The sequence below is a fragment of the Pipra filicauda genome, unplaced genomic scaffold (genome assembly GCF_003945595.2).
Source record: "Pipra filicauda isolate LSUMZ 115617 unplaced genomic scaffold, ASM394559v2 scaffold548_size709544_pilon, whole genome shotgun sequence".
NCBI lineage: Eukaryota > Metazoa > Chordata > Aves > Passeriformes > Pipridae > Pipra > Pipra filicauda.
In genome coordinates, this window is record NW_024104696.1 from 337435 (window position 1) to 355223 (window position 17789).

Below are 17789 nucleotides of genomic sequence, written 5' to 3' on the forward strand. Positions count from 1 at the left end.
GTGGTGCCGGCTTTGTAGGGTGTGCTGGAGGCCTGGGGACCCCCAGAGCTCTCCAGGAGAACCAACTCGGGCCTGAAATAAGATGGAGCATCTGATGTATCCCCTAAACCTGCCTGTGCTTCGTTTGCAGGAAGCTGTTTGTGGGTGGCCTGGACTGGAGCACGACACAAGGTGAGGGATGTGTGGCTGCAGGCCTTGGGCCTTCGTGGGCAGCCCAGTGCAGAGCTTTTAACAGACACTGCTCTGCTGGGAACACTGGGCTGAGACTCTCCTGCTCCTCTCTGCTAATTAATAAACCTCTCTGCAGAGAGAGCTCAGCTGTATGTTAACACTTCTGGGGTTGTGTTTTCTGTCAGTGTTTGGTGCTGGAGTTTTTGTCAACTCAGCCGTTTTTTCGATCACTTTCCTGTGGCACTATTTTCCATTTGTATGAGTGGAAACAAACTGTTATTTAGCCTTGGTTTACAGGAAGTAAAGTGTGATCATTTTCAAAAGATGAGTTGAAGTCGTTTCACTGTTTGCTTATCTGTTGGCTCATAGTTGCAAACACAGTCTGGTGCTGTCAGTATCTGGTTCTGTTTAATATTTGCTTTTTTCCTTTGACAGAAACTCTTCGTAGCTACTTCTCCCAGTATGGAGAAGTTGTAGACTGTGTAATAATGAAAGACAAAACAACAAATCAATCTCGAGGATTTGGATTTGTCAAATTTAAAGATCCCAACTGTGTGGGAACAGTGCTGGCCAGCAGACCTCACACGTTAGATGGCCGAAATGTAAGTTGCTTTTGTGTCGGGGTTTTTCGGGGGGGGGGGTGTGTTTCTGCTTCAGATCCAAAGCTTTGCTTTAAATTCTGGCTCCTCATTTGCAGACTGGAGAGTGTCCAGGTCACCTGGTTGTTGGTTTAAGTTGATTTGTTGGAAGGCAGCTCTAACTCAGTGGTTTGTGTGACGATGGCTTTGTGCTGAGGAGCTGGGTGTCAGCAGTGCTGGGTGTCAGCAGTGCTGGCTTCAGCTGCCACAAACAGTAACTTTTAGAGCAAAATTCTGCATGCTGAGGTCTGACCAAACTGGAACTTCTTCCAGATTGATCCAAAGCCATGTACACCTCGGGGGATGCAGCCAGAACGGACACGACCGAAGGAAGGATGGGTAAGGAAAGATCCTTGTGTATCCTGCCTGTTGTCCAAGTTCTGGCTTAGCTTCTAGCAATTGAATTGAATTCCCTTGGATTATATCCGTGCTCTAAAGGCAGAAGTCAGTGTGCAGGCCTTGAGTGTAAATTTATTTGTGAAAAATGTCTTTCACTTGGATGTCCGTGGGCAGGCTCGAGGTGCAGTGCAGTGTTCAGGAGCACTTGTGTCAGGCTGGGCGTGGTGTTTCTTAAGCTCTTAGTGCTGCTTTTAGTGAGTTCTTCACTTGGGAGCAGTGGCTGGAAGGACCCTGGCAGGGCTGATGCTGTTCCAGCCCACTCCACACCCTGCAGCTTCCTCAGATGTCAGTGTAGAGTGAGTGAATGGCCTCAGAACACAGGCCCTGGATTTCTGGTCCTCGGAAGAACAGGGAACACTGAACCTCTGAGCTCGGAACGTGCTTTGCCTCCAGGACTGGGAGACTTCAAGGCTGGAGCTCTCCCCTCAGCCTGCCAGAGCCCAGTGCTGGTGGTTCAGTGTGAAATGGCAGAGGCAGCCGACTCGATCGTCCTTCTGACTGAATCTTCTCCTCCTTGGTTTAGCAGAAAGGATCCAGGAGCGATAACAATAAATCCAATAAGATTTTTGTTGGTGGGATTCCTCATAACTGTGGCGAGACAGAGCTCAGGGAATACTTCAAGAAGTTCGGAGTGGTGAGTCACCGGGGGGAGGGGGCTCCCCCCCTGCTGCCTCCTCTCAGGGTTCCTCAGGCTGGCAGATTTGGGGGCAATTTGGGCAAACTGCTGCAGGGGCACGGGGAGTGTTTTGTGATAAGCTGTGGTGAATGTTGGTGGTCTGGAAATGGCTCTTGACAGAACCCACTGCTGGGGTGGAATTTACTGTGCTGCTTCTGTCTCCTTGCTTCAGCCTGCCTGGTACAATGTTCTGTCCCCTCCTCCCAAAACTCCCAGGTTGAGGGGGCTTAAGAATGATTACTTTTTGTCTCTTTCCCATCAGTACCTTACAGCTGGGCAGTTAAAAGTGCCTGTTGATGTATTTTTCTGGGAACAGCGAGTACCTCAGTGGGCTGAATTATAAGCTCCTGGTCTTTGTGCACATACAGGTTAAATTTGAGTCTCCTGCCATTGTTTTGGGAGCAGTAGCTGCTTTAAATCTCCACCTGGAATCAGCTGAGTTCTGGTGTCCCTGGAACCTCCATCTGAGACAAACTGCTGCTCATGTTATACAGCTTTTAATTCAGTCTGTAACCTCAGACTGAAATTACTATTTCTTCTGATTTGTGGGGTTTTTTTCTCTATTTAGTTTCAATTCCCATTTATCCCAGGTCTCACTGCCCCTTTAGGATGATAAACCATTGAATTAAATAATTCAGCTGTGAATAAGTTTGAGGAAGTTAAAGATTGCCTGAGGTAAATTCAGGACTGTGCCAGTGGACATGAACTTGTCACCTTTGAGTGGCATTTAGTGTGTTTTTTTTATGCTTAAATCACTTTTCTCTAGGATTTCTTAGTGGCAGCAAAGGATTTGTAGAGAAACAAGTTTGTCAAGAGTTAGTCATTTATCAGCCATATTTAAAGTCCCATGGAGATAATTTATTTAAAACACAGCAAGCAATGGCTAACAACTGTTTCTTTAGCTTGAAAGGCTGCAGTAGGCCCGTGATAAAAACAGGGGGCACGTTCCACAGCTGTGGGATGTAGTTTCTAAAGGCTCTTCCTCACAGACTTGGCTTTCCAGCTGTGCCCTGGCTGCTGGGGAGGGAGAGGGTGTGTCCTGCAAGGGTGGAAGGCAACAGCCACAGCTGTAAGTGCCTTTGAGAGTAGGGGGTAGCACTTTGCTCCCAGGATAGATATCAGAAAGTCCTCCTGCAGTTGTAACGAGTTCCTTTGCAGCAGTGGAGCCTCACAAATGTTTTGTGGCCGCAGACACTGATTTTAGCCGTGGTGATTGCCGGGTAATTAAGGCCATGGTGACCCAAATGGATCAGAGAGGGGAAAATCTGGCACTGTCTCGTGGCATAAACCCCCCCTGGGGCCCAGTCCCAGCTGGTGGCACCAGTGGGGTACAGTCAAGGGAGTGTATATGGTCCAGGCACTCAAAGATTTTCTGGCTGTAAATAAAAGGCAAAATTGTGTCAGAATTTTCAGCTAACTCAGGGGATTCTGGTAAAAATACCCTAAGATTGTCTGGAAGATGTGATTCCATAAGATCACATCCCTTTTGTGACCACTTTTCGGCACCTGAGAAACTCCAGAGCAGTTCCTTCCAGCTGTTTTAATGTTGCCTTTGACATAAATGTTCCACCTCTGGCTTTGTTTAAATTGTAGCTCACAGTGGTGTTTATTCTGAGAAAAACAGTCTTGAAGCCCTTGAAAGGCAATTTCCATTTTTTTTCTTTTTTTTTAAGCTCAACCCAGACTGTTACTGCTCATCCAGAGCTTAGAGGGGGTTTGTAAAGCTGTTTAAAACATCACTTTGACTGGTGCTCTGGGCCACAGTGGCTCCTTCAGAGCACTAAATGTGTCTGGAGCTCAAGCTGATCTTCATGGTGAGAGTGAAAGTGGCTAAAAATGGGAAAAGTCATCTTCTAAGGAGCTGCACTGATGAGCCCTTCTAAAACAAACCTTTGGGGTGTTTTATAGGCTGTGCTGAGGGTACAAAGAGTGTAATGGCCTTAATGGTGGATTAAAATGTGAAGTGTGATGAGACAGTACAGCAGCTTTTTGGATGGATGGATGGATGAGCTGAGGCTTTCTAAACTCCCAGGCAGAGCAATATTCCCGGTTTTTGTGCTGTGCCTGGGGTTGGTGGCTGCAGCTGAGTTGTGCTGTGTGGGTAGAGGGCAGGACCCAGCCTGTGGTGACTGTTCCAACCCTCCCCTGGTAGCACAGTGAGGAGAATTTCCCTTCTCTCTTCCAGGTCACTGAAGTTGTAATGATCTATGACGCAGAGAAACAGAGGCCCCGAGGTAAAGGCTGATCTAGTTTGTCCTTGAAATTTCTTCATACTCTCCTATAGTCAGATGGCAAACTATTTCACACCATCAGAAAAGGTAGATTTTTTTTTTCTCTCTTATGTTGCCTCAGGAAAAAGAATAATTCACTGGGCAAACCTCACTTCAAGTCTAGACTCTTCATCTGCGGCTTCACTGGGGTCTGTGCATTTCAACTCCAACGTTTCATGCTCATTTATGGGGGTTGTTTTTTGAGATGAAATGAAATTTGATTCTCAAGCCACTTCTGTGGCTGAAGGGACTTTTGGAGGGGAAAAAAATGAGCAGATTTTCCTCCTATTGCACATGAAAGGTATGTTGGGTCTGTAAGTGCACGGGCAGTGCTCCAGCCAGAGCACGAGACAGGGCAGAATCCATCCCTCATCTGCTTTTTGGTTTGGTTAAACGGCTTCACCTCAAATTAAAGCCAAACACTCCTTAAACCGCACAGAATAATTCTGAAATGTGGATATATTTTTTTTTTTCTGATTGGGACGTACAATCCCTGTATGCCAGGCTGCTTTTTAAGAGGGGCAAAAGCTGAGACCATGGAAGATTCACTAGATATTGAATCAGGTTGGGAACCTTTGGTCAAAATGCGAAGCAAGTTCCATGTCACCCACGTCCCATTGCATCCACCATCAGTTTGCCAAGGAAGAGCCAATCCTTTAGCTTTGCTCCCACCCTGTAGCATGTTGGACATGCTAGAGAATAGTTTGCCATCTGAACTTTTCATTTCTCTTCTGCCTCATTATTAAGAAATATATCCTTCACTTCATATTTATTAAGCTGTTAAGTCTTAGTTTTATTTTTTAATTTAGACATACATCCTTAGTGACATATTTAAGTGTTTCATAGTAAAGTATGGTAACGTTAAGTAAGTTCTTTTTTTGTTTCTTTTCTCTCTGTGAATTGTTTGACTGTGATTAACGATATCTCTTTAGATTTCTTCTCTCTAGGTGATAATTTATCACAGAGGTACAGGCCAGTTCCGCAGTCAGAGGAGGGACGGGCTTTGTCTTTTATTGGAGTGTAAACGAAGTTTCAATATATTTGTTTTTTTGTTTTCTTGCTTTAGCTATCCTAATCTTCTTTCAGCAGATACCTTTGAATTAAGCAGCACATAAATCCATCTGTTTCAGTGCTCTAGAGCAGCTGGTTTTGGATAGAGGAGACAAAGACACGGGCATCCCAGTGTGATTTGGGGCTGGAGTTCTGAAACATTTCAGTGATTATTGTGTCATCTCTACCTTTGTAATATTTAATCCCAGCCTTGCAGCCTCTGAGCAAAAGGTACTAAAACCTCATGCCTGGTCTGGATTAATCCTGTCTCAATTAATGGCTTCTCTGCTTAAAGCTCTACTAAAAAAAAACAGGGAAAGGAGAGCTTAGGGTAAAGCACAAGTGCCAGGTGGGTGGTGAAGGTGGGAGAACAGGTCTGTCTCCATCCACATGTTCTGCAGAAAACTTTCCCCCTTAATTCATCTGACTTCTTAAACACTCCTTGAATCCTCTTGCCCTGCCTTTCACTTTTGTGCTGTTGCATTCTTTTTTTAGTGTGGTAACTAACAGTCATCTCCCCAAATGGCCTTGTCAGTCCCTGGAGGGGGGCTGAGGAAAAATCCCCTCTAGTATTGGGATTTCCTGGCAGTGCCTCCCAGAACAGGATTTCTCTTGCCTTGCCTTTCTCATCTGTGTTCTCTTGCTGCTCTGTCCCCTTGTCCTTTTAACACGATGCCCAAATGATTTATGAAACTCCAAAGGCCAATTCAGTGCCATCTCTCCTTGTACCCTTCTCAGTTTGGTCTTCTCCCATTAACTTTGCCACCCTTCCTTTGGAAGTGCACGTCATTTTACTGGTTTTCTGGTAGGAGGGGGCAGAATGATCCCTGTTCTTATCCCTGTAGCATCCCTCTGCCTTCAGCCCCTCAGGAGAGCCCTGGGAACCAGATTCTGCCCTGGAGGAGCTGATGGTGTCAAACATCCACGTCATCTCTGCTGCCTCTCAGTGCTGCCTGTTCCTGCCAGCTCTGCTGCCAGCTCTGCTCCAAGCCCTTCCCAGAGCCCCGAGCCCAGGCAGCCGTGTCTCATCCCTGACAACAGAGCGGCTTTGCTGCCCTCTCTGCTGCTCCTGCTTTCTGTTCCTGGCCAAAGAGCAGCTGGAAGGGACTGACAGGGCCTCGTGTGCTCCTTCTCCTCCTCCCTTGGCTGCAGACGAGCCCCAGCGCTCTGGGCTGGTCCTCCCGGAGTCCTGCTCAGAGCAGTTTGTTTCTCCAGCCTTTAACAGTGTCCTGTCCTTCACAAACTAAAGCTGTGGATGGTGGGTTTCATCACTTCTCCATTTAAAACTTCACCTTGGAATTTTACTGTTTTACTCTGAATTCTTCACTGTTCCTGATCTTGTGGTGTTTGACCCTTTTAAATCCCCTCTTTTGGTTTCTTTACTGGCTTCCTCAATCACCTCTTACTCTCCCTCTTCCTCCCCCTCCAGCCCCATCTCACAATCTATTCCTGTCCTTCAGTCTTGGAATCAAGTTAAGCCACAGCCTTCAGACATAGATGGAATCCATCGTTTCTCTTTCCCATCTCTTTTTAGATAAAGGCTGGAACACTAAACACGTGATTTAAACACAAATACTTTTCCTCTGGCTCCAATACTCGGATTTCTGGTTAACTCAGACAAATATATTGTGATGAAATGCTGCTCTCAGCTTGGAGGCTGCTTTCATCACAGCTCCACTAAACTTCGTTTATACTGCCAGTCTCTTGTGTGTGGGAAATGCCAAGTTTTTTCCTTTTTATTTTCAGTTTATTTTAGTGATGTCTTTTGCTCTTGTTGCTGACAGCAGAATTTGACCTGCTGGAATCTATTTTGGCCTGTATCTTTGTGTATTTTTATATATATATATATAAACTTTCTCTACACTAGGCCTCTTTGGGCTTACCCAACGCAGTTGGATAAGCGTGGAGAGACATTCCTGTGCTAGACCCTGTATTCTGTAACGCTTTAGAGCAAGATTTGGCTGCTGTCAGCACTAGCTGCAAAGCAAAACGCAAACCAAGGGGGAGATCTTGGGTTTCAGAAAAGCAGAACCGCATCCATGTTCCATTCGCTTCCGACGCCGCTTCCGACGCCGCGCCTCGGGTTTCCTTTCTAATTTACTGCTCTCCCGTAGCTAATCCAAAGAATGGCACAATTCCTGTTCTGCATGTGTGTCCCTCCCTGCCCCGGGGCCGGGCTGTCCCCCCGCAGCCGTGGGTGATGGCATGGCCGTGGCCTGGGGGATTAACCACGATTTTGCCACTCCCTCGGCTGCACCAGCAGCTACAACCTACGTGCAGTGGTTCTCAGAGGGACCCCGAGGAGGGGCCAGTCCTGGGGCTCTGCCTCCTTTCCAGAGCCTCCTCCAGGCTTCCAAAGCTGCTGGATCCAGCTGAGCTGCCACCAGCGAGGGCTGCGGTCAGGGGAAGGGAATGAGCCACCCGTGGGGAGCTGCAGCACTTGGGGGGGCAAAAAGGGCTGGAAAGCGTTGTGTAGATTTCCAAGAGAAAAACAGCAGGAAATGCAAGAAATAAAATAGATTAAAGACGTGGCAGCGATGCCACATCCTGTATAAGCAACACCCTACAGGGGTTGCTGTGTTGGGAAGGAGTAACACCTGTTCTGTGCTTTTTCTGAGGTGTGGAGAACTTGAGAACCTCTGATGTAGGTTGTTAGTTTCTGAAGCTTCTCATTCATCCATGGAGTGGTAAAATTTTCCATGCTTTAACAGCTACATTTCAAAACCAACTTTCTTATTTTCCACGGAAAAATAACTGGAAGCTGGGCTAAGGGATGGGAGGAAGTTGCTTTGCAGCTTTGGGGAACAGGGGTAAGATAGGTTTTCCTTGGGAAACTAGGCTGAGCAAGGAGGAGCAGCAAAGTTGCTTGACTTTAACCTGCTGTCCCACAAGTATTTTGGTTTTAGCACTTTTTTTCCATTTCCTGGTAGGTGGATGAGGAATAAAATCAAATTAAAAGCCAGTTAACGAGCTCAGTTTGAAGTTGCATGTGTGAACCCACGGCAAGGCACTAATTGCCTCACGACAGGAAGTATCCATTGCAATTTTGGCAGAGTTTTTGGCAATTGAACACAAGTGTCGTTATCTGAAACCCCTGCTTGAACCCTTGGTCTGCCCCTAATACTGTTCATCATCCTGTTTTGTGTCACAACACCCTGCTACCTTGATTCACTCTTCGTCGTTGGCTAGGTTTTGGATTTATTACTTTCGAGGACGAACAATCAGTGGACCAGGCTGTCAACATGCATTTTCACGACATCATGGGCAAAAAAGTGTGTAGTTGTAGTTTTATTTTACCTTAAGAAAGAACCAAGTCTTGGGCAACGAGCGATTTCACTGGGGAGTGAAACTCAGTCCTTGGCCCGGGTGGGAGAGCACGGGAGTCCAAATTCAAGGCTTTATCCATGAAGGTGGGGAAAGTCTGAGTTTGCAGGAACGGGTGGGAAGGGCAGCTGGGGGGTCAGCTGAGGAAGGGAGGGCTTGGATTCAGCCTGAGGGCTCGGGCTGTGGGCTCTGCTGGTCGGGGTGAGGCCTTGTGTGTACAGACCTGGGGTTCTCTGGCAGAGCAGAGCGCTGGGATGAGCTGTGCTCACAGCCCTGCTGTGGGGCAAGGAGAGAAATCTCTGCTCTCCAGCTTCTGAAAAGCAGAATCCCAGTGAAATCCGAGTTGTTCAAGGCTTGGTTTAAGATACCACTCCTTCAGATGTAACTCGATGCTGAAATTTTGAGGTGGTGTGAGACAATCTGCTTTATATAATCTTAAACTTAAAAAGGAAAAGGGAAAAAAAAACATCCTGAAGGATTGGTTTTTTAAAAAATTGGGTCACTTACTGTGAAACTTTGATACCAACCCACGTACTCTATATAGTATTTAACCACAATGCAGTTAAGTGACCTCTGGTTGTTTCATCTTCATACTGTGTTGTCAGCAAACGGGCGTTGCATAGGGAGGAATTTTTTAGGCTCCTTTGATGTTACTCAGCAAGGAACATGCTTCTACCTGTGGGAAAAAAAACCCTAAAAGCAAAGTAAATTGTTGCAGGACACCCAGGTTTTATAGAGAGAAAAGAGTAACTTAAAGAAAAACGAACCACGGGAAATTCTGGTAAATTGAAGTCCTTGCAGCTTTAAGGTAGATCCAGTTTTTAAAGTAAAAGTTAAAACTGCTAAACTTAGAGTGAGGAGATTCAAGAAGATTTTTACATTCCTTAAATTATTGCATTGTATGATTATTTTTTTTTTTATTGTCTTTAAAGTCTTTTATGTGCTATTTGATAAGCATTTCCTTACCTAGCGGGGGAAATATTCTGCATATCAGTGGAGTTCTGGTTAATTATGCAGTAAATAATGCCTTTAATTCCTATGAACTCATTTGGGGGTGAGAGGTGGGTGATTTCCTGACAGTGGAAACAAAGGAATGTGCTGGTGGGATCCAGAACATCAGGGCATGTTCTCGGCTCCTGGTGTTTTCCACAGCAGATCCCACTGGTGTGTGTCTGAATTACCTGGATCCCCTGGTCTGTCCTTGGAATTGCCTTCAGTGAGCAAAGCAGCAGATACAGTGGGAACAAAGGGAACACACCCCTGAGGTTCTGGGAGAGGCTGGAGAGCCCAGAGTGAGCCCCCAGCTGTCCCCTCGTGCTGCTGGCTTTGGGACGTGCTCTCGGTGCTTCCCAGACCAACCCGATTCCAAAGGGAAATAAGCTGGTTTTCCCCTTTCCCCCCCTTCCAACGTCACACAAAGCAGAATTCAGGGATTTTCAGCTCGGAGCAGTGGAGCTGCCTCAGTTCTTGGGGTAACCTGGGCTTTAGGCAGGTGTGGAATTTGAACCTCCCTGTTCACAGGGAATTTTCAGCCCTCACTTTGGCAGTTCCCCGCTTCCAAATGTGCACTGAAAAATTAATGGGATTCTTCCACGAGGATTAATGAGCTCCAGATCCCCTGCTCTCCTCCACTGCCTAATCATGCCTGCTTTAAAAATGGTATCTCTGTCTTTTTGGTAATTAAAAAGGTATTGCTGAAATGAATCCATATGTTGTTGAAAGGGGAGGGGGGTGGAAATTAAAATTGCAAGAAGGCCTCTGCTTTTGTAAGCAATAACCGAATTCCCTCAAGGCAAATGTGTTAAGACTCATTAATTTGAGTCCTTTGAAAAATTCCCCTGGTTCCTCTCTGGCAGGGCCTTGAGCTGACAGAGATTTGGTTACTGTCATGTCTCCTGTCCTTGGGGCACCGGCGGGGGGGCGCGGGGGGCTTTGTCCTTGCCTTGTGCCTGTTTCCTGTTTGTTCTCCCACATGAATGGCTTTTAAGACATGGCAGGAAGAATTCTGAATACTTTTATTTTCCATACTACTCAGGCCCATTGATGATTGAGATTTATTTTTCTTTGTACTCTGGCACCCATTAAAATTAATCATGAAATGAAAAAAAAAAAAAAAAAAAAAGCCTGGAATTCAGCGAGTGCTGAGAGGGTTTCATTAAATCAGGGCTGGATTTTTTTTTTTTTGAGAGGTTTATGTTGAATGTGCAGCTTATTTTAAGTAGGTCAAATGCACTTATTCTGTGGCTGGGAACACTAGGATGTTTTATCTTGGAATAAAATAAGTTAAGCACTGTGGCTTACTAATTTTTAAAACAGGAGGGGTTTTGTCACTGACTTAACACAGTATGAAGATTTGCTTCTTATTGACTCAACTGTCCATTTTTATTACTTGCATGTTTGTTTACTTTTTTGTTAGATGTAATGTAAGATTCTCTTATCACATCCATTCCCTCTGACATTGTTTGAGTTAATTGAGATTCTTTAAGCGTTAGCCTGGGGAAGGTAAGTCTTTATCTTCCATTAGACATTTAAATAAAATCTTAAGTTTAAAAAAAAAAAAAGAAAACAACATTTAAAAAATAAATCAATCAAAAATGTGTGTTTCTCAGGTATGAGCTGAAATTGCCATTAGCTGGGGTGGGTTAAACTGTCACTTCCAAATGAACCCCAAATGTGTTTGGTTAAAGCATTAGTACCCTTTTTCAGAGCGGCCTCTTCACTCAAAATTCTGGTTTTTTAACTGAAAACGTTGTCTCTGTGACTCCTGCCTTGACCATTAAATCAGCCTGTCCTGAACCACGAGATCCTGCTGTTGTCAGTGCAGAGCTGCTGTAAGAGGGTACTGCTGTTTTAAGATTAAAGCCAATGACACTCGAGTGATTTGTAGGATGTTTTTCTCGGAATCCCTCAACAGTAGGACTTGTAATGTCTTACCATCACCTACACTGTACCTGAGAAACATTGTAAATTACCGGCCTTAAGTTTAGTAATTAAGTACTTAGACATAAGTCATAAGATGCTAAGTGTAGTCGTAAGTGTACCTGCGGGTGTGTGTGAGGGGTCGGGGGGCTCCGGGCCCCCCCGGCCCCCCTGACCCCGGCCCTGTTTGTTTAGGTGGAGGTGAAACGTGCCGAGCCTCGGGACAGCAAGAGCCAGACTCCGGGGCCGCCGGGGGCCAGCCAGTGGGGGAGCAGGATCATGCCAAGTGCTGCCAACGGCTGGGCAGGGCAGCCCCCTCCGACCTGGCAGCAGGGATACGGCCCCCAAGGTACCGCCCGCCCGCCACGGGCACTGCTTCCCAAAAACCTGCTCCACGGGGCAGCGGGGGCTGGCACGTGTCCCAGGGGTCCTCCAGCTGTTCCCTTTGGATCTGCCTCCCCCTGCCCTGGGGTGACTCGGAGAAGGTGTTGAGGAGGCTCCAGGTGCGGGAGCGAGGCCTGCGTGAGACCCCGGTGACAAACTGGGTGGAAATACGGCTTTTTCAGGGATGAGGCAGCTTCAGAGGGAGTTATAAGGAAGGTTTGAAAGGGATGAGGGGAAAACAGATGGTCTTGTCTTTGGATTTAATTGCTTAATGTAGCCTGGAAAAGCACCAGGCGGCTCTGGGGCTGGTGGTGCAGGAGCTCTTGCTGCAGCTCGGGAACCCCCCGGGCCGAGGAGCGTGGCCGGGTTTGATGGCTGCTCCCCCCCCGGGGTTCTGAAGGCAGGATAAACACGCTGAGCTCACCCAGAGACAATTTTGATAACTCTGGAGAAGTGCAGCGGGATAATTGAGTTGCTGTGAGAGATGGGAAATGTTCACCTGGGGGCTGGAGGGAGCGTGGCTGCTCCATCCCCGCTCCGATGGGGAGGGCAGCGCAGGGAGGGCTCCTTTCCCCATGGTGCTGATTAGCTGGGAAGCTGCAGCTGAGGGCTGGCACTGGGCACAGATGTGCTAATCTGCAAGCGGAGAAACTCCATCGTTTCCAGGCGGTGATTAGTCGGGGAGATGCTACCTGATCTCCCGGAAAACACATCTATCCTTCAGTCTCAGAGCTGCAGCGGGGGGGAAGGCTTTTTTATGGCTCAGAAACTTCAAAAACAACTCAGATAAACCTGGTGGTAAATTAAAAATCCTTTGGATGTTTGGTCTGCTGGGATTCTCCAGGATTTTGGTCTTTACAGTGCCATGGATTGGTGCACTTGGTACGTGGCAGCCCTCGAATGCTCCATCTGATTTGGGTTTGGGGACTGCTGCCTCTTCTGAGTGTTGTCTGAATGGTTCAGAGTCTTTCCAGGATGGTGTATTCAGAAATAGGCCCAGACTATTTCTTGGACCCTAAAAATAGATGTGTGAGGGGCACTGGGAGGATACCCAGTCTACCCCAGAGCCAGATCCCTGCTCTTGCATCATCCCTGCTCCAGAGTGGGCAGCTCCAGCCATGTCTAAGGCTCCTTTTTTGTTCTGTTGTAGGGATGTGGGTGCCAGCTGGACAGGCAATTGGTAAGTACATTACATGGGACCAATCCTGACAGAAAAAATCCTCCTGAGTGCGGGCACAGCTTCTTTGAGCATTCACAGTGATCTGGGGGTTTCTGTGGGATTTAACCTACATTTAAAAGCTTGATTGAATTTGTCCTGGAAGAACGAAGGGGAAGACAGTGGATTCTTAACAGCTCAGTAATGGGAGCTGACACACATCCTGCTGCTCCAGCCACATTAATTTGTTATCAAGGGATTACATGCTAAACTGCAATTATTTACAGTGGGGATACTTGGAGGACAAATATTTCCCAAAGAAAGGATTCATAGAAGGCTGAGCCTGCGTTTGAAATCCATCCAACAGCCTTACCCCATCTAGAGGAAGCTGACTCCAGCAGCAGCTCCTCAGTATTGATCTGCTTCATTTTTTGGGTTTCTCTTGGTTTTGCAGGTGGATATGGACCCCCTCCTCCGGGCAGAGGAGCTCCTCCCCCTCCTCCTCCATTTACCTCATACATAGTCTCCACACCTCCCGGGGGATTCCCGCCTCCACAAGGATTTCCACAGGGCTATGGCACCCCTCCACCATTTAGTAAGTGACCCTCAGGAGCTGGAGCATGTCCAGCACCAAATTCAGCTTTTGCTCATCTTCCCCTGGACTTGGATTTTCCCCCTGTGTCTCACCTATCCTTAACTGTTTTCTATTCTGATCTGTAATTAACTATATCTTTATTTTTGCTGGTGAGTTGAATTATTTTTTTCTTGGATGCAGTAATGATTTATATTCTCTGGTTTAAGTCTGTGTTGCTGAACAAATTTAGATGTATTTTGTACCCTTGTTACAGCACCTGAGAGAAAACTTAGAGCTCACTGCTCATGGCCAGACAGAGATTTTTGGAGGAGCTTAAGGAATTAAGGTCACAACTGGCATTGGAAATACAAATAGGATTTTAGCATCTACCCTCTTCAGGCCATCTTTTCAAAAGTCTGGTCACAGACCTGGTTTAAAGAAGGTGGAAAGTAGCCCCCAGTTATCTGGAGTAGCAGATAGCACCACGTTATCCTCCCAAGATCCTGGATAACACAGCTTCCTCCTCATTCCTCATGTGGTGTGAGCACAGAGCTGGGTCCCCAGCTCTGCCTTCTCCCTCCCTCTGTGCTGGTTGCTGCAGTCTCTACCTTGGGGGGGACATTTTTCATACCTGTGGCAGGTAAGTTGTGGGGGTCTCTGAGCCATGGTGGTTACCTGTGTAGAGGTGAATCACTGTACACCCAGTTTGGTTTTAATAGACTTAGGAATGTTTTTTTTTAATTATATCATGCTCTAAAGCCAAGCAGGACGTCGGGGTGGTGTTCACCTGAGTGTTTTCACATGTGTTTTGTACTTGCTCGTGTTCCAGGTTTTGGTTATGGTGCTCCACCTCCTCCACCTGACCAGTTTGCCCCCCCTGGGGTCCCTCCTCCACCTGCCACTCCAGGGGCAGCACCACTCGCTTTTCCTCCACCACCACCACCATCTCAGGCAACTCAGGACATGAGCAAACCCCCGACTGCTCAGCCAGAATTCCCTTACAGTCAGTTTGGTGAGTAACTGCTCGAGCTCCCTTCCCTTTGCCTTGGGTAGGGAGGCAGTGCTGGGCACACTTTGCCAACACTGAGGGCACTGCTCTGGGATGGGAACGCTCCCACCAGCTCAAGCCATCCTTAAATCATGCAATATTCAAGCCAGAGGGCTTTTTCTTAGTCAACTCTAAAATGTTGCTTGTGTGCTGTGAAATAATCTTCAGAGGCTTGTGCACTGCCAGGATGAATTCCTGGTTTCCACTCCCCCCAAATCTGTGGGTAAAACTTTTTGCTCCAAGAGCTTCACAGAGCTCACAGTGAACTTTTTTTGTGTAACAGACCTTGAGATTGGAGAGCAGACTTCAAGAGTGAGAGCAGCATCGAGAGGCAGGCAGTGCAGGTGTAAGGATCCAAGCTGGTGTCTTTTCCTCCCTTTTCCCATTCCTTCCCCAGCTCTCTGGAGGTGTAGCTCTGTAAAGCTTTCTTGTGCTCTGTAGATGACTTTCAGGTAGGTGATAGAAGACACTGAGGTAACAAGTTTTAAGCCAGGCAGACAGTACTACAAAAGATAAAATCTTGTAAAAATTGCTAGACAAGTGCTTGTGCTCCTGAGTAAAAACTTCTGTTGCTGTTCCCTGTGGAAGCTCAGAGGGAATTCTCATTCTCCTCTTGCTCTTCTCAGCCCTGTGCTCGAGCAGTGCTCTCCAAAGAGCTCTGCAGAGAACTCTCCAAAGAGCTCTGTACTGCTTTTTTTTTTTCCTTTAAGGAATTGTAATTGGTCACTTTTACTTCTGAAGGGAATTTTTGGAAGCAGCAGCCCCGTGGATTCAGGCTGTTCCCTGCCTGAACACGTTCTCCATGTGGTAGTGCTGCCTCGTGTGAAGTGCCTGCAGAAACTGCACTGAGATAAACACTTCACAAAATCTATTTAAATAGATGCTATTCAAAGTCCCAGCAGGGGAAAGCAGACACTGAAGGAAGATGAGCCTTTCACATGTGTTTGTAAAGCAGAATTTGTTCTCATGCTGAGGAATTGGAAACGTTTTTTCATTTGTTTGTTACAAACACGGTTGATTTTCATGGGTAGTTTTGCCCTCGTGACTCAAGGAAGTTTTTCTTGTCCTGCCAGAACTTGGCTCTCTGCAGACTCTTTTAGGGGGGTGAGAGGCAACAATGAGGCTCAGATGTGGGGTTTCTGTGTAAGGGCAGTACAGCTCCTCATGTTTGTGAGCTGGCTGGGTGAAAACCCCCAGCTGAACTGGGCCTGACACTGTTCCCTGGCCAGGCTTTATCCTGGTGATGGATCCAGGCTCGGGCTCCTGACAGACAGTCCAAGCACAGAGCTGGCAGGGGGACTGGAGCAGGGATCAGCAGCCAGGGGAGGAAGGCAACGTGTCCTGAGTGACTGTGCAGGTGTGGGGGGGGGTTTCCTTTGTGATAAACAAGGTGAGCCCGGGGGGAGCTGTGGTTTGCACCACAGAGCTCTGCACTTGAGTGACAGTAACTCAGGGTTTGGTTTTTTCCGCTCCCAGCGAACAATTCAGCTGTAGTTCTGGGTCCCTGCTTGTCTGTGTCCAAACAAGTGCCAGGGGGAGCATGTGGGGCTCCCAGAGACTGTCAGAGCTGTGTTTTAGGCTTCATTAGTGGCAGCAAGTCCTGAGGGACAGGCAGAGCTTGAAACTGAGCTACTGAAGATGTGCTAAGAGACTTTGTTTGGGATTAAGAGAGTTAAACCTGCTCTAAGCCTGCTCAGAGAGAGGCAGCACTGCAGAAATGCACTTGGTAATTAGGAGCCTTAATACCATCCTTCAGAGCAGGGGCTGGCACTGATGCCAGGATTAAGAGTTGTATTTAATTGCAGGAATTTGTATTAAATTTCTCAATTTCTCAGTGTTCCTAATTTACATTTAGTTGTGTTTCTTATTGGCAGCAGGAATTCTGCCCAGTCCTCCATCTGCACCCTGGTTTTTTTCCCTGTCCCCAGGTTCTGCTCACTCTGTGGTGTGGGTTATGTCACAGAGAGGTGGTGACAATGTCCCCGAGTTGGGCACAGTGTGGCAGGAGAGAAGTGCTGGGGGAACACAAGATGAATATTGACTTGGGGGTGCTTTGGCTGAAAGTGTAGTCAGGACACGGCAGGTTTGTGGGTGTCCAGGGGGTGAAGCAGAGTGTGGTAACTGCGTGGTCAGTCTGAGGCACTCTGAGATTCCAGGGAACTCTTCCTGGCCACACCTCTGCCTGTGCTGGGCCTGGCAGCTTTTAGCCAGGAAAGAACCCAGCCCAAAATGAAGGTGCCCAGAAGGAGTGACAGCCCCCCTGGGAGCCCCCTGGGTGTGACTGGAACTGCCAGCCTGGCTGGGATCACCCCAAAATGCAGCCCCCCCGTTCCTGCACACCTGTCCCCTTCTCCTTTGTGCCTGTTCCCCCCGTGTGGAAGGTGAATCCCTGTGGGAGCCCGGGGCAGCTGCTTCTCCAAGGGGTTGGCCCGGGGGGTGTCCCAGGGGCCCGGCACCGCGGGAGGGAGTGGAGTTTGCTGCTCCTGGAAGCTGATCCTGTGCCTTTCCCTTCTCCCAGGGTATGGACAAGACTTGAGCGGGTTTGGACAAGGTTTCTCTGATCCCAGCCAGCAGCCCCCTCCCTACGGAGGCCCCTCGGTGCAGCCCTCCAGCGGCCCCCCAGCTGGAGGCAGCGGCTTCGGCCGGGGCCAGAACCACAACGTGCAAGGATTCCATCCCTACCGGCGCTAGCCTGGGCTGCCAATCAGGGAGTGCTGTCCACAGGGATCTCTGGGACCAGCTGAACCCCGGGATCCCAGACTTCTGAACTTGTGACAATCACATACTTGATGGAAGAAAAACCTAACAACAATTTTTTTTGGGGGGTGGGGGCAGATGGCTTCTGAAGGCAGAGCTGTGGGTGTTTGGACTGCAGTTTTTAAAGATTTTTTTCCTTTCTCTAACCCATCAGCACAAATAAAGAAAATGTCACTGGTTCAAACTACAGGGTTTTAAAAATGTCTTCAGCTTTAATTCAAAACTTCAGGTTTCTTTTTTTTGAAATTATTTTTCCTGAGCCTTTGTTTTACCGTATATTGTAAACTTTTATGTTTAAAAGAAAAAAAAAATATATACATTTACAGATTGTGAAATTTTTAAGAGAAATTTTCTACTATGTATGCTGGCTTATTTTTTAATTTAAAACAGGGTTTCCGTGAGCGCTGTCGGGGGGGGGGGAGG

General features: G+C 47.4%; 1 protein-coding gene across 2 annotated transcripts; it reads left to right on the top strand.

Annotated features, from left to right (window-relative positions):
* Positions 1-1755: 1755 nt before the first annotated feature.
* DAZAP1 (DAZ associated protein 1) lies at positions 1756-17714 on the top strand. 2 transcript variants are annotated; one of them, XM_027731025.2, is made up of 8 exons: positions 1756-1842; positions 4070-4118; positions 11643-11796; positions 12982-13011; positions 13442-13582; positions 14391-14573; positions 14893-14955; positions 17128-17714. In XM_027731025.2, exons 2-8 carry the CDS (start codon positions 4092-4094, stop codon positions 17298-17300), a joined length of 771 nt encoding a protein of 256 aa, XP_027586826.1. In that variant the 5' UTR covers positions 1756-1842; positions 4070-4091; the 3' UTR covers positions 17301-17714. The 2 variants fall into 2 exon arrangements, with proteins under 2 accessions (XP_027586826.1, XP_039243186.1); XM_039387252.1 differs by having other exon boundaries at positions 1793-1842; positions 4070-8476.
* The last annotated feature ends 75 nt before the right edge of the window (positions 17715-17789 follow it).